Source organism: Rhinolophus hipposideros, assembly GCF_964194185.1.
Source record: "Rhinolophus hipposideros genome assembly, chromosome: 5".
In the NCBI taxonomy this organism is placed as follows: Eukaryota; Metazoa; Chordata; class Mammalia; order Chiroptera; family Rhinolophidae; genus Rhinolophus; species Rhinolophus hipposideros.
The window spans coordinates 89,885,524-89,904,825 of record NC_138051.1 but is presented as its reverse complement, the minus strand read 5'-3'; the positions used below and the strand labels follow the sequence as shown (position 1 = coordinate 89,904,825).

At 40.4% G+C, this 19,302-nt stretch overlaps 1 protein-coding gene across 3 annotated transcripts in view; it reads right to left on the bottom strand.

Moving 5' to 3' along the window:
* Positions 1-17,240: 17,240 nt before the first annotated feature.
* Positions 17,241-19,302, bottom strand: part of TTC8 (tetratricopeptide repeat domain 8) — a 43,835-nt gene continuing 41,773 nt past the window's right edge. For all 3 annotated transcript variants that reach the window (XM_081048455.1, XM_081048454.1, XM_081048456.1), the window contains one exon: positions 17,241-17,868. In XM_081048455.1, the coding sequence (XP_080904581.1) occupies positions 17,752-17,868 (117 nt within the window). In that variant the 3' untranslated portion in view covers positions 17,241-17,751. The remainder of the gene's footprint in view (positions 17,869-19,302) is intronic.

Sequence of the window (19,302 nt, the reverse complement as noted above, 5' to 3'; positions counted from 1 at the left end):
GCTAGCTTTATTCCTAGAACCCAACTAGCAGAACGAGATCATACCTGGTACTGTGATTACATTAAAAATAAAGAATAGGGTATGAAAACAGTCCAGCAGGGAGAAAACCTGAACTGTTTATAATACAAGAATACGAGCTATCTCAAGTAGTTCCAAACCTCCCCTTCAGTTGCCAGCAACTGAATGTAAAAGCACTCCCCTGGCATTATACATGCTTGGGGGTCTGAGGGTGAAAGGAAAATAGCTCATTTTGGAAAAGGATGTAATACTCTCACGCAGTGCATCAGTGTAAGTGTAAGTGAGAGAGCAGCCTCAATTTAAATGCCTATGCAGAGTCCCACTGAGGTACTTTACAGTTAAAATGTTTTTACAAGTTTCTAGTTGCCAAATACCTGCCTTTTATTTTAAAGCAATGTTATTTCAATAGGTTTGCTCTCCAAGAGGTTGTGAGCAAATGTGATTTTTATAAATCAGTTATCATGCCCCTGCTGGCTTAAATTATAACTTGCAGAGGTTTTGTTTTTAATTCCTGATTCATTTTCAACTCTAACACTTAATTGAAATTGTCCCTGCTTCCTCTGCTCCGTCTGCATCAGTCAGAGATCTTAGTTGAGAAAAACAAAAAGCATTCTAGCAGTTTACACAGAAAAGGAATTTATTAAAGGATATGAGGTCACTTACGTACAGAAATTCCTGGAAGGCTAGAGTCAGACTAGGAGTCAATGAACATGCCAGCCAAGCTGCAGGACAGCTCAGCAGAGACATGGTCACTGTCACTGGATACAGATGCTGTGGCTCCCACCACGGACCCCACTTCTGATGCCACACCTCTCCCTCCTCTGTTACCCAAAGCTGGATGTCTTGCTGCCCCATCATTTGAAAACTGGTTTCTGGGAAACAGCTGTTTCCCCATATTTCTACCTTCTAAATTAAAGTGGCACCTGGACGCATCTGACTGGAGAAGTCAAGGTCATGTGTCTGTACCCTAGGTGCAAAGGAGGCTACGAAAGGTAGTTGGCTTTTCCCTCGGTCGGTGAGGGGAGGGAATTTTATCTTGGAAAATTCCCCACCTAATACTGCAAGGTAATAATCTGACCATTATCTACATACCATCTTTATACAATCTGTCTGTCAGTGTGAGTAAAGATTTTCATAGTGAAAGCAGGGACTTAATAATCACCTACCATGAAACCAGCCATGGGTTTGGTACTTTGCAGAAGTTCACATGTGTAGGAAAAGCAATTTCATCTTCAGAACAGACCTCTGAAGGAGTTTATAATTTAGTTGACAAATAGACAACAGGGTAACTATGGATGGTAAGTGACAGTGGAGTAGACCTTTGATATTCAGGAGAACAATATCTGGAGAACTTTGCTGTCCCCAAATCTGCAAATTGGATAATGTGTTCATTGAGAATCATGTTTCCTGTGTACACCCTCATTACCTTTTTAAATGTTCATTTATATGTTTTCTTTCCTGGTGCCATTTTAAACAAAGAAACAGAGTTTGTTTCATATTCATAGACCATATGAAACAATGACCAGAGAGCCACAGTGCCACAGTGCAAGTTGAGATGAGAATGCTGGGTAGCCAGCTAGGTACTCAGCAGTAGAGTCATTCAGGATCAAATACTTGTGCTTAAAAACTAGTGATAGAAGGTCAGGGAAGTTTTAATAAAGGAAGCAAAAATCTTAACTCCTTTCCATAGATTATAAGAAATTGTATAATATAGCCCTTGTGAATTCTCTGACCTCATCCGTATTATTCTCCTCTTCATTCACTATGGGCTTCATTCAGCTACTCTGAGCTTCTCTCTGTTCCTCTAATGCACTACCGTGTTTCCCCCAAAATAAGACCTAGCTGGACAATCAGCTCTAATGTATTTTTTGGAGCAAAAATTAATATAAGACCCAGTATTATATTGTATTATATTATATTATATTATGTTATACATGGTCTTATGTTATAGTAAAATACGACTGGATCTTATATTAATTTTTGCTCCAAAAGATGCATTAGAGCTGATTGTCCGGCTAGGTCTTATTTTCGGGGAAGCACGGTAACTTTCCCTGATTAGGGCTCTTAGCACATGCCGTTCCCTCTACCTAGAATGATCCTCTTCCCTGGTCTTTGCATGGCTATTTCCTTCTCTCATTCGGGCTTCAGCTCAAATGGCACTTTCTCTAAGAGAACCTTCTCTGAACACCAGGGTAAATGTTTGTGTCCCCTAAAGTCTGTATGTTGAAACCCTAATCCCAGTCTGATCCTCCTCCCTCTGCTTTCTAGCACATATTGTTGTATTTTTATATTTTCAAGTACTTACCATTATTGCCAGTTACTTAATTTATTTGTTTCCAATTAATTGTTAGTCTTCTCCTTCTGGAACATAAGATCCACAAGCAGGACTCTTGGGTGACCAGCTCACTGCATCCAAGATAGTCTGCGGCATACATTAGGTGCTAAATAGTTATGGAGTAAATGAATGAGTTAAATCTTAAAGGATAAATAAAAGTTTGTAAAGAAGGAAAATAGAGACAGGCATTCTAGTCTGAGAGAATGGAAGAGCATACACAATTGGCACTAAGGAATAAAACAGCTCGACACTTGGTGTGAGAAGCCAAATGTAGGCAGGCACACGTCTGGAAAGCCACATGTGCCATGCTCAAGAACGCGAACTTAGTCCTGCTGGGAGTAAGACTCAACTGAAAGGTTCTAACCAAAGCTGAAAGGCAATACACCGAGATGGGAGTATGGTGTATATAGACTAATCTATGGAGGTAAAGATGGGGGTGGGTAGGTACTTAACATCAGGTTGAAGATCTGATATTAGATCTGTTACAGGCATTTTTAAAAAGCCAGGTCATTCGATGGGTTTGGCAAACACTGTGTGAGATGATTTGGGGTAAGGAGAAACTGGAGTCAGGGAGACTAATTAGGAGTTGTATATATCCCAGACAGTACGTCACTAGCGTCTAAACAAAGATGGCCTAATTAACAATGACAAATAAGGGGCCAAGAGACATTATAAAGAATCAGAAGGATGTGATGCCAGATTGGCGATTGAGTTCAAAGAAAAGGGTCAGTTTCTGCTGAGCACTGTCTTCTGGATTACAGGCTGCCGACTTCTGGTTGTATCCTCACGTGGCAGAATGAGGGCTGGAGAGCCTCTGGGGTCTCTTTGATAAGGGCACTAATCTGATTCACGAGGGCTCCATCCTCACGACATAATAATCACCACCTAAAGACCCTACCTCCTAGTACCATCACATTGGGATTAGGGTTTCGACATATGGACTTTGGGGGACACGAATGTTCAGTCTACTGCACTGGCTTTGACCTTCCCTTTCCTGCCCTTTCCTACCTATCCTGTGAGCCTGGTTCTCCAGCCATCTCATCATTTCTGTGGCCTAACTCACATCCTTCTGGCCAGACTTGATTTCTATTGTTCTCAACCAACAACCCCGTTGGCTCAACACATAATAAACGAAAGACACTTACAAAATGAGACTAAAATCAAAAACAAGCAGCTATTTGACTATTACCTGAAGAATCTGAAATAGTGGAAGTAAAGAGATCAACTTTCTTCCACGTAGACAGTAGTTGCGATCACACTTCCAATGGCTCCCAAGAAAAATCTCTGTATTCAGAATGAATGTTAACAAAAACCAGCTGGAATAATAGTGAGATGCCAGCCCATCCCTAGCCCTTCCTGCTCCTATACTCTCAATATTCCGGTGTTTTAAACTAGAGCAACAATATCTAGGTCCTTTACAAAATGGATGTGGGCATATGCCCAGGAAACAGCTCAGATTTAATTCAAAAGTCATAGGAGGCCCCCAGAGATAAAAGCTGGGCTGTTACATAGCAGTTATAAGAGACGAATTGCTACAGAACATGGGAGTAAAAAAAAAAAATTAAGTGCTTACTTGGTGCAGCATGTGATGGAACATGTCCTCCAGGATTTAATAAAGTTTAGATTATCGGAATCAAATTGTGAGGCCATTTTCAAAATCAAGTTACTATATAGCTCTTTTTTAAATGACTCATGTTACCAGGAAGTGTTGTAGCACCAACATCGCCTGCATTATTTCTGACGGGTGTTAGGTGTATCTGGAAGCAAAGCTCTGCGAAAACGTATCACGTGTTATATAAAAAAATGTGTGTTTGTGGTGACACCTCTAGCAGTGGGGAAAAAGAAGACTTACTTAACACAAAATAAAAGCAGGTGGAGATGAAGGTGGAAGAGGATTATAACCCATGACACCAGAATCTGACCACCTCTCATCACCTTCTGGTCCATCTCACTCCTTGGGTTCTGCAATGGTTTCCTAACTTGTCTCTTTATTTTCACTCCTATCCCTTGCGATCTATTCTCATCACAGCAGCCAGAGCGATCCTTTTAAAATCTAAGTCAGGTGATGTGCCTAATCAAAACTCTCCAGCGATTCCCCACTTCAATCAAAAAAAAAATCAGTCCTTGCAATGGCTTCCAAGACCTTGATGAGCTGTCAATATACCCCTCCACACATGCAGACACACACACGCACATAGACACACACCCCCTCCCTCTCACAGTCACACCTCTCTGACTTCACCTTGTGCCACCTCAACTCCAGCCATACTGGTCTGCTTGCTGGTCATTGAACAGTTCCAAGCATGTTCTCGTCTTAAGACCTCTGCTTGAGCTGCTCCCTCTGCCTGGAACACTCTTCCGCAGGACACCCACTTAGCTTACTCCCTCGACCTTCCTCATGTCTGTGCTCAGATGTCACCTTCTCTGTGAGACCTACCTCATCCTCTCTATTTAAAACTGCTGTGCCCCTGTACATTCCTGACCCTTCTTCTCGTGTTCCATTTTTCCCTAGCATGTATCATCTCCTAACACACTACATACTTTACTTATTGTTACATTTATTGATTATTGTCTGCCTCCCCTGCTAGAACATAAGCCCATATCACAAGGATTTTTGTGCACTTAGCATTAAGTAGATGCTCAATAAATATTTGTTGAAGAAATGAATGAACATCTCAGGGGAGAAATACGGCTGGGCAGAAATAAAATGTCTTCCTGAGTTTCTAAAACTCAAAGCCTCTGGGCAACAGAAAGTTTAGGGTGCAGATAGAATGTTTGGAAGAAGCTTGAAAGGGAGAAGGATTCCTCCCTACTTACGTATTAGAAAAACATTTGAGGGGATTGAAGGAAGTCATGAAAGCAGAGTTTGATGAGTTCTGGAGGGTGAGTTTTATGTCTTATCTCATGGACAGAGCCCCATGGGAACTTCAAGACCCCTGAGTGGAACTGCCTGGGTGCTGCATCCATGCAGAGAGGATCCAGAACCCAGCTCAAAGAGGTACACACTTTAAGGGGGAGCAGAGCAGCAGAGACAGGTACAGGACCAAAGACAGCCACATGGACAGAAAGGAGGGAGGTCTTAGTGACAACCTATGTGCCCATATGTCCCCTCCCAAAACCTGACAGTATGTAACCAACCCCTCCCCGAAAAATCTTCACACAACCCCGAGTAAGGGGAGTGATTTTTAAGGACTGATTAAATTATCCCACTACCCAGTGGGATAAAGGTAAAAATTATAACGAAGTTGAGTTATGTAAAAATAAAATTCTATTTCCTGCATGCCAAAGTTCCCACCTACCTCATTTTATTTTATGTCAAAACAATCACTAATATTTTAAAGAATGGGATGAATTTTAAAGACATTTTGCTCATGTGCCTTGCAGAGACTAACGTTGCTCTCAAGAGTCTGGGAAAGGTACTTTGTATTCTCTGCTGACCTGGTGTTCACTTCTGAAGGGAAATTAGAGAAGCATCAGGCGACTGCACACAGCTGAGTAATTGCCATGGCAACTGAAGGCCCATCACCTGAGCTTTATTCCAAGCTGCTTTATCAAGAGTGAATTGCAGACAATCTCAGAAAATGGAGATGGAAAATTTTTATTCTCTTTTCTCTCTCTCTCCATCCCGCATCCCACTCTTTTCCTTTCTCATGTTTTGATATTGGAGTTCTAAAAGTGGCCCAGCCCTTTTCTTCCTAAAATTATTCTGAATGCATTTTTATTTCTTTCTCCAATTTACCATCTCACTCATGGATCCCCTTGCTTGATGAGATGGGAGTTGGGATAGAATTAGCACAGAGCAGTTCATTTAGAGATCACCTCCACCTCCCGCAACATCTTATGTTGGTGAGGCTGGCAGAATGACGGTGTGTCCCAGAAGAGGCCACCCTGGGGCAGGCACATCTCGGGTCTGTTGAAGGGGATCCATGACCCTGTCACTCTATTGTCTGGAGGGAACTGAAACCAAGATAGAAAACTTGTCATGTCAGGCTGTTCCTGGACTTGGAATTGTGTGAATAAATAAATGATGACTTATTGACCAGATCTTTCTGGGTTGTTTTTTTTTTTCCTCTCTGATCTATCATTCGAAGTAGAAGACAGTAAACATGAAATCATGTGGAAAATGGTTCAGATGATGGGTTCTTTGGTTGCTACGGTGATTAATCTGCTATGAGTCAATGTTTCTTCTAAAAACAGTTCTACCACCTTAATCAGCCTAGGAATCAACTACAGAGCAGGTCTAATGTTTATGCGTCGGACTCTTCCCCAGGATCTTATTTCAGGTGGGATGGATATAGGGCCTAGGTATTTGTGTTTTTAACCAACACCCTTCCCCCGCAGCAGATTCTCACTCAGATAGAGGATAGGACACTCAGTGAAGGAGGCTATGTGACAATGAAGGTGGGGACTTCTAGTTTCCAGCACTGTGGGATCCCCAAAATAAAATTCTATTACAGTAAGATAATATTGTTCTGGGTTTTGTACCATCATGCCAAAAGTCACCAAAGTCTTGGACTCTTATGAGGGGAGGAGAAAGAGAAGGAAAGAGAAGATCACACCCACAAGCTCCATAGTAAAGTACTGAGCCAGCTGTTTGATGTGTGTACATACAAAATTTTATTTAACACCCAAATTAAACCCCTATGAGATGATGTATCATGTCTATTAGGATGCTTTGAAGAATCTGAGAAATTAATAGGTTAAACAGGCGGTAAGGACATAGATACATGAAATAATAAACAAAATAGATAAAGTGAGTTGTACATTAGAGAAAGGGACAAATTTGATATTTCTCATATAGAGAATATACATTTTTATGTCCATGGAACACACATCAAATGTAAGGTAAGTCTCCCTGAGATTTTATAACCAGATGTCCTAGTCTCAAGAAGTATAGTGAACAAAAATTTGGTCATCATATAGGTAAATCTAAACAAGTGTTAGCAACAAAAGTAACAAATGACTATATTGTGAGATATAGAAACAAGGTGAAATTAAAGTACTGGACACATAATATGATAACATGTAAGACTGGAGCGTTTTTAGTTATGCAGAAAAAGGGTGGGGATGTTAAATAAAATATAGACCAAAATTGCGTATGTCTCTTAAGATTAACAATAACTACTAAACAAAGATTGTAAAACTTCCTAATCAGTAGAGAGAAGCTAAAGGGAATGCTTTCCGGCTCTTTTCCAGGTCACCTCAACTCAACTCTATCTTTCATTCCTAGGACACACCACCACGGGAGAGAAGTAGGTTCGTGCTGCCCAGCCAATGATTGTGCTACCTCTGGTTCCACTGGCATGGCGGGAGGGGTGGGGACAGGGCCTTGTTCAAACAGTGTCTGTGCATAGGGAGCAGATACTTCCGGGAGCGATCAATGGGCTTGCCAGCACCATAGAAGTATGTCTATTCCGTGAGACAGGTTGATGCAGCTAATATGAGACCCATGACTGTGAAGATTGTCTCCGTATTAAAAGCAAATACTAGAAGATTTTGATTTCCCAAATGGTAGCTACATCACAGCTTTCAGGATCAGATTAACTTGCAATCAAAACAACCAAATAAAAGAGTATGATTTCCTCCACCATACATACACACACACACACACAAACAAAACACTCTGCAGAACCCCAAAGGTGTAATCGGGGTGGCACCATGTGGGCAGAAATGGTTGCGTGAGCAAAGCCAGCATAGAAAATGTCTCCAAACACTTATTCATCCTCCCACCATCTCCCCAAACCATTGTGTTTAGTTTACAGCTTTGAAAATGTAATTAACACTTTTACTCGTGGGAGAGTAGACCCTGAGAATTTTAACAGGACGTACTAGAAACAGATTCATCTCTCAGTGAGCAATGGTTTACCCGAAGGATAAACTAAACATAATCACCATTCCCTCGTCTCCTAGGAACCTGGAGACCAACATGGGCTTACGCCAGTCTTTCCTTGAATCCGACTGTCATTGTCACATCCCTCCATCAGATTTGAAAATTAAACCCCACAGAGTACAGGTCCAAACAATACCACAGTGAAAGCCCAGAAAAGCTATTTGAATAAGACCTAAAACGTTCTGGCTTTCTGCTGTAAGTTCACCAGCTGCTCTCTTGGCTTCAGAATTTCAGGAGCAGCGTCCAGATGAGGTGGCTGCTTTCATGGTGTAAGTTGAGGGATGCTGTGAAGCACCTCTTGTCCCCCAGTGTCTCTCCTATAAGTCTGCCATGATGCCTGAGATCCCATGTGAAATTACCTGTATTTTACTTATGAGGGAGAAACACATACAACTGTCCACATTAGACAGCAATTTGGTGTAATCTCAAGAGAAGAAGACACAGAGCTGGCAAATTTTGGTGAAGAGACACAGAGGTCCAGAACAGGACACGCTGCTGAGCCAGGCAGGGGAGGACTCAGAGTCTTGGGCATGGGGAAGGAGGCTGGGTGTGCCAGGCAGGGAGGTGGGGAGAGGAAGGCACCAAGAAACGCAAACTTCACCCACTTAATTCTTGTACCTGGAGCTGAGACAACAGAAGGATAGAGGTGGGCACTTCTGCGAAAACCACTGGCTCAGTTACAGACCTTCGTCCTGGAACAGCTGCTTTATGTGAAGATGTCAGGAATATATTACTTTTTTTTATATTAAAACAAATACAGTCTTCCTTTGGGGTTAATTGCAAGATCCACATTGTTATTTAAAGAGGAAACAAACCAGGAGACTCCAACTTTAAATGTCCTATTTACAGTGGACATCTTGGGTGGTGACCTGGACTTGGATTTTCTCAGCTCAGTCACCAGCGTCACTGTATACCTGGAAAAGCACCAGCTGTGACATTAAGGATTCTTTGCATGAGCTGTGACTATCTAGGCAAATTTTCATGTTTAGTGCAGATGGAAAAGAGAAAAGCATGTAACCAAGCAGAAGTATGGCATGAACTGTCTGACTGGTTGTATATGCTATGTGGTTGAGAGATTTTTATTTATCATCTAGTATAAATAAACTAATTTTCCTAGAAAACTTGACCTAAAATCTATATTCAACTTTATTATTCTCCAACTGATCACAAACATTGCCTCCAGTTCTTACAAAAGACCTGCTTCCTTTTCAACCCTCAGGTAAAACTCCTTAAGTTGGGGTTCAAAACCTTCCACATTTCAGTCCTTCCTGAGCCTCCAAATTTAGCTCTCATGACCAGCCCACTCCTGCTGCTATTCCCCAAAGCCCATTCAGCCAAACTCCTATTCTAATGGTACTCAAATAGGGTCACCCATGAGCCTGGCCTGGGATGTCTGTCCACAGCCTATCTCTCCTCTCTGGTTGTCAAAATCCTACTGATCCTTCCAGGCAAGACATTTCATCCAGTAGTTTCTTCCATATGCTCTCAATGCTTGTTCTTTAAAAAAACATTTATAAGACAGGTCCAAGATGGCAAATTACGTAAATGCTATGCCTACTACATCCCAGGATCACACCAAAATTACAAATAAATTATAGAAAAATTAACCTCAAGAATCATCTGAAGACGAGCTGAATAGAACCCCTATAACTAAGAATATACAGAAGAGGCCACATCTAGACTGGTAGGAGGGGGGAAGCCATGAAACAGGCTGACCCCAAACGCACAGGTAGTGGTTGAATGCAGGGAGGGACACCTCAGTGGCAGAGGTCCCCCCTGAAGAGGGAGAAGTCCCAGCCCCACACCAGGGGTCCTGTGCTGGGAAGAGGAGATCCCACAGTATCTGGCAGTGGAAACCAGCCAGGACTCTGTTTGCCTATCCCAGTGGGATGAAGGTGGCTGGAAACCCAGATGGCATCTTACAGAGCCCACACACAGACTCACTCACTTGTAAACACTCACCTGGGCTCTGGTGGAGAGGTGGCAGCTTGGGAGGCCCAGGGATGTGCGGGTAAGGACTGAGTTGTGTGGCTTTGCGTTGGGAGCTGGAGGGACAGGAACCATTTTTGTTCCTGTATGGAGCCTGAAACACATGTGGCATCCCTGCAAATCCCCGCCCACCACACGCACAGCTGGTGTTACATCCCCCGGACACTCTTGACTGCTGGGCTGCTGACCCCACCCCACAGGCTGTGGAAGCCTTTTTGACGTCACTGCGGGCCCTCAGCAGCCCGGAAAACATTTGTAGGTGGGTGATAACCCAAAACCTGCACCGTAGCTTCTCTTGGGCTCTCAGGAATTTGTGAGCCTGAGGCAAGCAATGGCTGGCTGCAGTGTTCTCAGGGCACTTGCAAAGTGGTCACTTGTGGGGGAACTAGCATAAGTACTGAATCTGCACTAACTTTGTAAAAAATGCAAGCCACATCTCATGACTCCCTTGGACTCCACCCCACCCAGATGGTTGCTACATCACTGAGGGCATTCTCACTACCGGGTCAACAAGCCTGGCCAGTGCAACTAAGGAGATTCTTTCAGTGGCTGGGCCTGATGGGCAGGTAGAAGATGGCAATAGGCCTAGGGGACCCTGGGCCTTTTTCTGAGCTGCCTCAGGCCCTACTGCTGGCAGCCAACCTTGGTTCATAGCAAGGCCACCCCACATGCCTCCAGGTCTAGCACACACAGTAACCAACCACAAATAGCTTTGAGTCTCCTACCAGGTAGCCACAGATCAGTAACAGGCAGGGCTGAAACTGGCCTGCACAAGAGCCCCTCCCAAAAGACACCAGAAACAACACACCCAGAGGCCACCCTCAGACCACACTAGAGCACTACCTGGATCGCCCCACAGCAGCACACCCAAAGGCACCCAACAGGCACAAGAGCCCAGGGGGGTGAAGCCTCCTCTGAGGGGTCAGCCCCCACACACCAGCTCATGCACTGTGGGCATTGCCAATCCTTACAGTCAGTCAGCCTGGGAGTCAATCCCACCCACTGACACACCAAAAGCAATCAAAGCTTAACTGCAACAAGAGAACACACACAACGCACTCAAGGGACACTTCTGGAACACACGCACAGGAGATCAAGGAGACTGTACCATTGGACACAGGGCACCTACTACATAAGGTCACCCAGCAAAGACTGAGAGACACAGGAAATCTACCTAATACATAGAAGCAAACACAGAGCAGCAGCCAGAATGAGGAAGCAAAGAAACATGTCCCAAATAAAAGAACAGGAGAAACCTCCAGATATAGAACTAAATAAAATGGAGGAAAGCAACCTACTAGAGACAGAGTTTAAAACACTGATTATAAGAATGCTTAAGGAACATAGTGAGAATTTCAACAAAAAGGTGGCAAGTATAAAGATGGACATAGAAACCATAAAAAAGAACCAGTCAGAAATAAAGACTACAATAACTGAAATGAAGAATGCACTAGAAGGAATCACCAACAGATTAGATGAATCAGAGAACTGAAATGACTTAGAAAACAAGGTAGCAGAAAACACCCAAACAACAAAAAGAAACAAAATTAAGACAGTTTAAGGGATCTGTGGGACAACATCAAGCGTAACAACATTCACATCATAGGAGTACCAAAAGGAGAAGAGAGGGAGCAAGGGATCAAGAATCTATTTAAAGAAATAATGACTGAAAACTTCCCTAACCTGGCCAAGGAAATAGACAAGTCCAGGAAGCACAGAGTCCCAAACAAGATGAACCCAAACAGGACCACACCACGACACATCATAATTAAAATGGCAAAGGTTAAAGACAAGGAGAAAATCCTAAAAGCAGCAGGAGAAAGACAACTAATTACTTACAAGGAAGTTCCCATAAGACTATCAGCTGATTTCTCAACAGAAACTTTGCAGGCCAGAAGTAATTGGAATGAAATCTTCTAAGTGATAAAAAGCAAGGAACTGCAACCAAGACCCAGCATTTCACCCCAAAGCAGCAGAATATACAGAGGGTGTATATATATATATACACACACATTTGAAGAAAGGAAAAAACTGTATTAAAATTATAATACTCAATACATACCAATAACAAAAGATGAATACAAATCATGTGTATACATTATTTTGGCACCACCGGGACATTCTTTTCAAGTGCAAGCCTGTCATTTAAAATTGAAGAAGAGATAAAGAGCTTCTCAGACAAGAAGAAGCTGAAGGAATTCATTACCACCAAGCCAGTATTACAAGAAATGTTAAAAGGACTCCTTTAAGGAGAAAATAAATGCAATTAAAAAAAATTGGGCAAATAATTTGAACAGACAATTCACTAAAGAAGCTACATGGATGGCAAATAAGCACACGAAAAGATGCTCAACAATATCAGTCATTAAGGAAATGCAAATTAAAATCAAATTGAATGGCTAAAGTTAAAAAGATAGGCCATACCAAGTGTTGGTTAGCATGAGGAGCAAATGGAACCATCACAGACTGGTGGTGGAGGATCTAAATTGGTACAACCACATTAGAAAACAGTTTGGCAGTTTCTTAAAAAGTTAAACTTAGCCCTCACATATGATCCAGCCAATCCCTATCAAACTGCCAATGGCATTTTTTCACAGAACTAGAATAAATAATCCTAAATTTTATATGGAACCATAAAAGACCTGGAATAGCCATAGCAATCCTGAGAAAGAACAAAGCTGGAGGTATCACACTACCTGACAACAAATTATACAAGGCCATAGTAATCAAAACAGCGTGGTATTGACATAAAAAACAGACACATAAATCAATGTGTTTTTTTGTAATATGCTTTTGGTGCTGTAGCTAAAAAACCTTTCTGTAATCCAAACACACAAAGAATTTCTGTTATGTTTTCTTCTAAAATTTTACACTTATAGGTTATACACCTAGGTCTATCATTCATTTAATTTTTGTATACAGTACAAGGTGTAATCATATTTGGAGAGGCTATTGATGAGTACTTTTACTTTGAATTTGAGAAGGCTCAGAGATATCCGAGTGAAGATTCCAGCTGAAAGTTGGAAATAAGGATCTGGAGTCGGGAGAGAGGATGAGATCTAAAACACAGAATGGGAACCGCTGGGCTGTGTGTGGTAGTTGAAGGTTCTCTGACAAATGAGCATACTGAGGAAGAACAAAAAGAGTGAGAATTTAAAAGGGCGAAGAATGGAACCCTGAATAACAACCAGATTTTAAGGACAAACAACAGAAAAGGAATGAAACTATTGGGCACCAGTCTTTTACGAAATTGAGTAGTGCTCTAAAACGTCTTAGGAGAACCCAGAAAAGTGATAACATTAAAAAAGTCAAAGGAAAAGTGAACTTCAAAAGAGTGGTGTGTGCAAATGCTGAGAAAGGTCAAGTGAGAAGACAAACAAACAAATGAAGGTCAAAAATATCAATAATAAAATGGCAATAACTACGTACCTATCAATAATCACTTTAAGTGTAGATGGAGTAAATGCTCCAATCAAAAGATGTAGGGTAGCTGAATGGATAAGAAAACAAGATCCAGGCATATGCTATTATAAGTGAATCCCTGTAAGATCGAGCGACACACACAGACTGAAAGTAAAGGGATGAAGAAAGATATTTCATGCAAATGGAAATGAGAAAAAAGCTAGGGTACAAATACTTATATAGGACAAAACAGACTTTAAAGTGAAGACTATAATAAGAGGCAAAGAAAGACATTACATAATAATAAAGGGATCAATCCAACAAGAGGACATAACCCTAGTAAACATCTATGCACCCAACATAGGAACACCTAAATATATAAAGCAATTATTGACTGCCATAAAGGCAGAGATCGACAGTAACAAAATCATAATAGGGGACTTTACGAACCCACTGTCACCAGTGGACAGATCTGCCAGACAGAAAATCAATACAGAAACAGCAGCCTTAAATGACACACTAGACCAGTTAGATTTAATTAATATTTTTAGAGCACTTTACCTCAAAGCAGTAGAATATACATTCTTTCCAAGTGCACATGGAACATTTTTCAAGATAGGACACACGTTAGGCCACAAAACACGTCTCAAAATTAACCGCTGAGATGTCCCGTTCATGAACTGACTTAATATTGTTAAAATGGCCATATTCCCCAAATAGATCTACATTTTCAACAGAATCTGCGAATGGGTATAAGGTTTCTTTGGGGGATGGTAAAAATGTTTTTAAATTGATTATAGTGATGGTTGCCTAACTGCCAATGTATTAAAAACCACTAGAGAGAATTGTATGGTATATAAATACAATTTTTAAAAAGTTGTTAGGTTGGGTTTTTTTTTGCGTGTGTGTTTTTTTAAAAAAAGAACCCCTGGATTTACTAATTGGGAGTTATTAGTGACCGCAGTAAGAGCAGTTTTCTTAGCGGTGGGAGTTGTAGCCAGGTTGAAGAGGGTCCACAAATGAATGGCAACAAAGGTTACCTGCCATTTCAAGATGTTGTGACTAAGGAGATAGGGTAGTACTAGAAAGGGAAAGGTTTAAAGGGACTATGATTTCTAAAAGGAGAGAGAGAATCTGGGGGGTAAGGGGGTGGGGGGGAGAGAGAGGAGAAGAGAGAGAGGGAAGGAGGGAGAGTGAGAGAGGGAGGGAGGAAAGGAGGGAGGAAGGGAGGGAGGGAGGGAGAGGGGGAGAGAGAGAGGTGTGGGGCAGGGGGCAGTGACAGTGGTGAAGTGATGGGGCCCATAGAAACTTGAGTTTCAAACACTGTACAGGGGTCTTTTCTTTGATTTAAATAGGGGGAAATCTTTCTTCCTAAAATCTATCTAAGTCTGGCCTTTTCTTTCCTCAAATAACATGGTTGCTTTCTCCAAGGGTTTTTATCCTTTACATTTTACCTACCAATTACTCTTTATTAGTCAGGATTCAGGTAAGGGAAAGGATGACATTGAAAGAAATATTAGTCTCCAAGGATTATAAATTAATCTTTGTTTAATCCTTATTCTTTAATCTCAAGAATTTGGCTTTGATATCAAGAAAGTAAAATGACAGCATCTCTCAAAAATGTTAAGTTTTTGTTTAGCCAAAAATAGGACTAATGCCATCTATATGGAAGGATATAAAACTGCAGTTATTTTCAAATTACTAAATATTATTTTTCCCCTAATATTTGAGCCTGGATAACCATTTTGAAACTCTGGAACATATCCATGGATCATTCCAATTTACCTATTTCTGAGAATTTAAAACAATCCAGTAAAGGCTTTTTACCCAGACTCAATTTCTGGGTTCATTATTTTCCAAGATTGAGTCCTACCACCATATTTCTAAAATCTTTTTTTTTCTGACTGCTTAAACTCAGTCCCAGTTGAAAGCTTTTGACGGAAATCCCTCATATTAATAAAAAGGTGGTGGTGGAAACTTCATTAAAAGGGTAGCGATGTATTATCTTTATTAATTTTTCTATCTCTAGGTCATAACTTACATCCTGATGGGTGCTCTGATCCTGCGAAATACAGTTCAGAAATGTAACAGAACAATTAGTACCATAGGGGACTAATTCAGATGTGACCCACTTGGGAAGGAAGAACTTCTAACCTCAGCAGTTACTCAGTTCAGGCAGCTTTCTTGCCATACCTCATTTTCATCAGCTGGAAGCTCAATGGTGCTAATTTTGGTTGAACAATTTGTATATGGATTGGATACCTTTTTAGCCGGTAGAAGACAATTGGTAACCTTCCTATAGAAATGTTGGCACAGAAGCCAGAAGTCATGCAGTGCAGAAATAACTTTGTTACAAAGATGTATGTAACTCCTGACGCACAGAGTTATGTCATCGTTCTGCCTTTAGCCATCCTGACTCACTCTTTGCATTGGTGTTCACATTGAATGAACATAAATTCAAGACAAAAATCTCTCCACATCACTTTAGGAATACTGACTCATTTATTTTTTTTTGTTGCGTTAATATTCCCTTATCACTCAATTTTACTAATGCATATAACATTTGTTTTAAATGATAGTACCTTTATTTACAGAAGAAACACTGAGAGGTGATTTAACGTAGTCGGAGCCAAAGTGTCTCTGTTTAAATCCCAGCTCTGTCACCTACTAGCTTTATAACCTTGGGCAAGTTACTTGACTTCTCTGTGCCTCATTTTTCTCATAAGTAAAATGGGAATAATAGCACCTCAGAGGACTGCAGTGGGAATGAGAGGAGTTAGCCACATCGAGTGCGTATAACAGCGCTGGGTGTAATGCTGGCCACAGCTACTAGCTTTTATTTTAAATGAAGAAAATGACTCACATTATAAAATTAGGAAAGTTGATGGTGTTCAGGAAATTTTTGTGAGTTGAACAAGCACTAGCAATCCTTGGAGAACCAGGAAGAGTTAAAGCCTTCCTGGCTTTAGGGTTAAAGCTCAGGAACAACATCTTGGGTTCTAGCCGTGACTGTATCACCAACTAGCTGCACAATTCTGAGCCCTGCCTTCGTCATCTGTGCCATGAAGAGATTCATCTATGTATTACTTCCAGCTTTTAACAACCTATACTGACTGAAACTCAGTCAGTTACTTGCTTTTCTTCTGTCAGCTAAGCAGTACTGTTTATACAAATCTGAACAGAAACAAATAAGTATCTATAAAATAGATTTCATGAAGTTAAAAAATGAAAGATAACATGGACAGACCCCAAAGTCCAAAATAGGAATTTGAGTGGCCCTGTGTCTTTAACACATTTCCTCGTATAAACACTTTAATGAGAGTTCCTCTAAATGTGGGAGAGCCTTTCCAGGATTTTATAATACTGGGAATCTAGCCCGACCTTCTCAGGGCTGACCATAGGTGGGACACCCGGCCTGTGACTCCATTTCTAAATCTGTTATTCTTATATTAACAATGTGCTATCACATAAATAGCTTCTCAGAAAAAAATCCAAATTGGTGGCATATCATTTCAAATGAAATTAAAATAATGACTTGATTTCTAAGATTACTGTACTTGTTTTATCTGAGATGCCTGAAATAAACATTCATGAAAAATAACAGAATGATGGTGTTTTACACATTGATTTACTTTAAAGCAAAATATGTAAGAAAATGTACAGTGTCTCCCAAAGCATTTGACATACAATTTTAAATACAATTTTTAAGTTTCAAATAAAGTTTATAATCAGGATAAATATACACACTTTTAGCCATAAAGGTGCAATTTTAAAGGCAGATTTCAGATCTCTTAATGATAGCTAATGGCAAGCTTAAGGGCATTAAAAATGTGCATCTATAAAAAATTTGAGGAAATTCATGAAAATGTTTTATCACCATTATTAACAAACATCTACCATATAACGTGGGAGAAGCCTTCAGGATCTACTTACGAAGGCTGAAATCCTGTCTTTTGTAACATAAAGCTTTCATAACACCTTCTTGTTTAAACTCCCTTACGTCATCTTCATTATTATCAAGGGCAGGTTTGTGTTACATACGCATATACATAAACACATTACTTTTTTCCCATCTATAAATGCCCCATTATAAGAATATATTTAGTCTAAGGAGAAGTCAGAGCATAGCAAAGTGCTGCTTCAACTGTTTAATTAAAAGCTGGGTGTCCACATGGTCTGGAAATGCTGCTGCAGACTTCTGAGCAGCAACATAACTTCTCTGCAGATCTCCAATCTGTAAGTAGCAGAATGAAACATGAAAACATGAGTAAGGAAGTCGAAACAAGACATACTCTCCCCATACTGTAGAAACCCAAAGGGTTCTTAAGGGTAAATTGCTTGATTATGCTACTTTGGTTTTAGAATTCTTTCACTGAGATAACAATTCAATCTTGAAAAATATATGAGAAAAATAAAATAACCAATTGTATAAATATTTCTGCCCCATTACAGTTGTCTGGTTATAAATTCATAAATCCGTGTTTTCTTTTCCTGTCACTGACAGTATTATAAAAATAAAATAACATGTGCATACTAAAACAGCCCTGAGTAGTTTTGGAAAGCCTGAGGACAGCTCTTTGTAATTTACTACAAAGATGTATTTTGATTAGGATATTATCTTATAAATAGAAATTCAAGCAAAAACCATGGTATTTAAGATACAAAAGCATGCTCTGGGAGGTTTTAAATGGTGCAAGCACATTAATGTTGGAAAAAATATCTGGTTTTAAAAGTTTATAAAGGTTGTCCCTGATTTTCAATCAACTGTGTTAAAATCCAATCCTAAAGAAAAACACACAATATCTGAATCCATCTGAATGTATCTGGATTCACGTATACATTTCTAAAGAGAGCACTTTTCAGTATGTGCACACACAGAAAATCTAGATAATTCTGGTCTTTTTTTGTAACACACATATGTGTTACAAAACATAAGAGCATTTCTTTTTTAAATCAGAGCATTTCTTTTCAACATAGTATTTTCTCTAAAGGAAGGACAGCCTTTTGCTTAAAGAAATCTCTCATTTGAATTATATATTCTTAAAATGGGATAATCTTCCTGAAAGAAAGTAATCAAGCCTTCTTTGTGGTTTACCTACGTGGCAGCACATTACAGTGGAAAACACCTGGGCATCACTGGGAGCCGGGTATGGATTCCCAACTTGCGGCTGCCACGTGTCTCTAGAAAGTCTTTTAAGTTCCATAGATAAGGTTTGGGTTCCTCTAGAACGGAAGCGGCAACGAAGGACAGGTTTTTATCTGTTTTATTCACTGCTAACATTTTCCATACCTACAACAGTACCTGGTACATAGCACAGGCTCAATAAATAAAACATCAGGTATATGACAACATGAGTAAGGAAGGTAAGGGATACCTACAGAGCAGGGCTGTTGGGAGACCTAGAGAAAGTGTAGAGCACCTGGAACAGTGTCTGGCTCTTAACAAGCACTCAAAAATTACAACTTAGGAATGACAGCTTATCTTATTTTCAAAACAGAAATGAGTACAGATGGTTTCATGTTCATGCTATGAAAAACGACGTATTTTTATAGTGTCTTTTGGTCTATACAGAAAGAGTCTTTACATCAGCAAACATTTTTAGCCATTTTCTTATCCTCAAAACTCACCTTCCATGTTAAAGGAAAGTTTCTAAGCAAAAGTTAGTTA